We start from the raw sequence: 2,032 nt of genomic DNA on the forward strand, positions 1-2,032 counted from the left end.
CCCACGGGGGACCGCGCGGGCTGTGAGGGCTCCGCGGGCGCCTCGGGGCCGTCGCGCGGCCACCAGCGGCCCGACTCCCCCGCGCTGCCGCCGAAGGCCAGCTCGACAGGCGACATCGCCTCCGTGTCGAGGCCGCCGTTGTAGAGCGCCTCGCCCGCGCCCTCCGGGAAGCCCGTGTGCGTGGCGGCATACTCGTAGGTGGTGGGCGCGGTGGGCGTGCGGTAGTGCGCCACGGTGAAGAAGGGCACCTCGTAGTCGGCGTCCGAGCGCGCCGTGAAGGAGGGCGCCGGGGCGCCGCTGGGAAAGCCGGGCGCGTCGAAGGGGCGCGGCGAGGGGTCGGAGGGCGCCTGGAACCCTGGGGGGGCCGCGTCGGCCGCCCGGGGGGAAGGGAGGGATTCCGGGGTGCTGCACAGAGTCGTCATGGTCGTCGCTACGCCGCGCGCCCGCACGCCCTCAACACTGGCGCCCGCTCTGCTCTCATGCACCGAGCTCTTCCTCGAGGCGCGCTACCATGCACACTCATGCGATCACTAGCTCGGCACCGACTCGCCGCTCGACCGAAGCATCGACACTGAACCGCAGGCGGCGCCGAAGTCCCTCCTCGCGCGCGCACTCGGGCCGCAACTTCCAATGGACGGGAGCTTTTTAATTTCCTTTTTTTGTTTTCTTTTTCCTTCTCTCAATCCACCTCACACTCACATAACACGCTCGTCACTGGCCTTATTGTTGGGACAAAGTGACGACGTTTGAATCTGCGCGCGCGCTGGATTCGTGTGTTATCATTGATCGGCTAACCTACCAAAAGGAATCAAATCGTATACATCCAAAAAAGAGAAAACTATCGGAACCCAAAAGGAAAGGATTATACAGAGAAAGTTTCTTTTTTTCCAAAAGCAAACTCGAAATAGTATTCTGACTTCAGTAGCTACGGTAATCGTTATTATTTTGCACACACCCACACACACATATATATCTATATTTTATAGACACGCTACAAAAAATCGAAGAAGTCGAAGTAGACGAGTAAGAAGAGGAGCCAACAAAGGGGGACAAACAGGGCAGTTTTCTCTACGACTCGCTAACGCCTATATCAAAATAAGATCTTGGGATGCTGGGCGGAGGCGTGGTTCTTTCTCGGATCGAGCGCTGACTATCACAACCATGAAGAGATGCAAGAGGGGGAGAGACTCGTCGCTACGTCGCCACAACCATCATCGTCATCACCTGCAAGAAAAGAAAAACGAATATTAGCAAGAGATGTCGAAAGAGAAAGTGCGTGGAAGAGAGGGACTCGAAAATGAAAAGAGCTGTAATCTAATTCCCAGTTCAGGAGGCTGCGGTGGGCGTGTGGATGGCTGGCGGGGTGGGTGGCAGGGTGGGTGGCAGGGTGGGTGGCAGGGTGGGTGGCAGGGTGGGTGGCAGGGTGGGTGGCAGGGTGGGTGGGAGGGTGGGTGGGAGGGTTTGTTGGAAGATGAGGGTGGGGGCAGAGGGGATGGGGTAGGTTTGGGTGGACAGGGGAGGGGATGGGAAATGAGGAAGGGGAAACTAAGGAAGGAGGGAGAGAGAAGAAATGGGCAATGGGGGAAATGGGACAAGGGGAGAGAGGATAAAGGGGAAAGGGAAGGGGGTGGGAAATGGGAGGAGAGGACGAGAGGGAAGAAAATGAAGAGTGTGGATGGGAAGTGGAGAAGGGGAAGTGGGGGGGCGGGGGGATTCAGTCGTTAGTGGGTGGGTGGAGGGGGGGGGGGCGCAAGGGGACAGGGAGAAAAAGTGACATAATTGGATTTTTGGGAATTAGTGTACTGCGTGAAATTCATTTCGTGGAAATTTACCTGTGACGTTTGTGATCACTAGGAGAGTGCAAGCCCGCAATTGCCTGCATAGCAGTCCTCATTTCATATGCAAATGGAAACAACAACAATCTTGTAGTTTTTTATGAAACGGAAAAGCCTAAGATAATATATAAACACACTGAATTCTGTAATATTATTTCATGTTAATTATATGAAAAATTTAATACGAAAAATGAATT

The 2,032-nt window shown here is 55.4% G+C and overlaps 1 protein-coding gene across 1 annotated transcript in view; it reads right to left on the bottom strand.

Annotated features, from left to right (window-relative positions):
• LOC119582240 (mucin-5AC-like) overlaps positions 1 to 422 on the bottom strand; it is a gene marked incomplete in the record, with an annotated part of 102,970 nt that extends 102,548 nt beyond the window's left edge. The window contains 1 exon segment of the mRNA XM_037930464.1: positions 6 to 422. Within this exon segment, the coding sequence (XP_037786392.1) occupies positions 6 to 422 (417 nt within the window).
• Positions 423 to 2,032: the final 1,610 nt, after the last annotated feature.

This window comes from Penaeus monodon, chromosome 15, assembly GCF_015228065.2.
Source record: "Penaeus monodon isolate SGIC_2016 chromosome 15, NSTDA_Pmon_1, whole genome shotgun sequence".
Classification (NCBI taxonomy): domain Eukaryota; kingdom Metazoa; phylum Arthropoda; class Malacostraca; order Decapoda; family Penaeidae; genus Penaeus; species Penaeus monodon.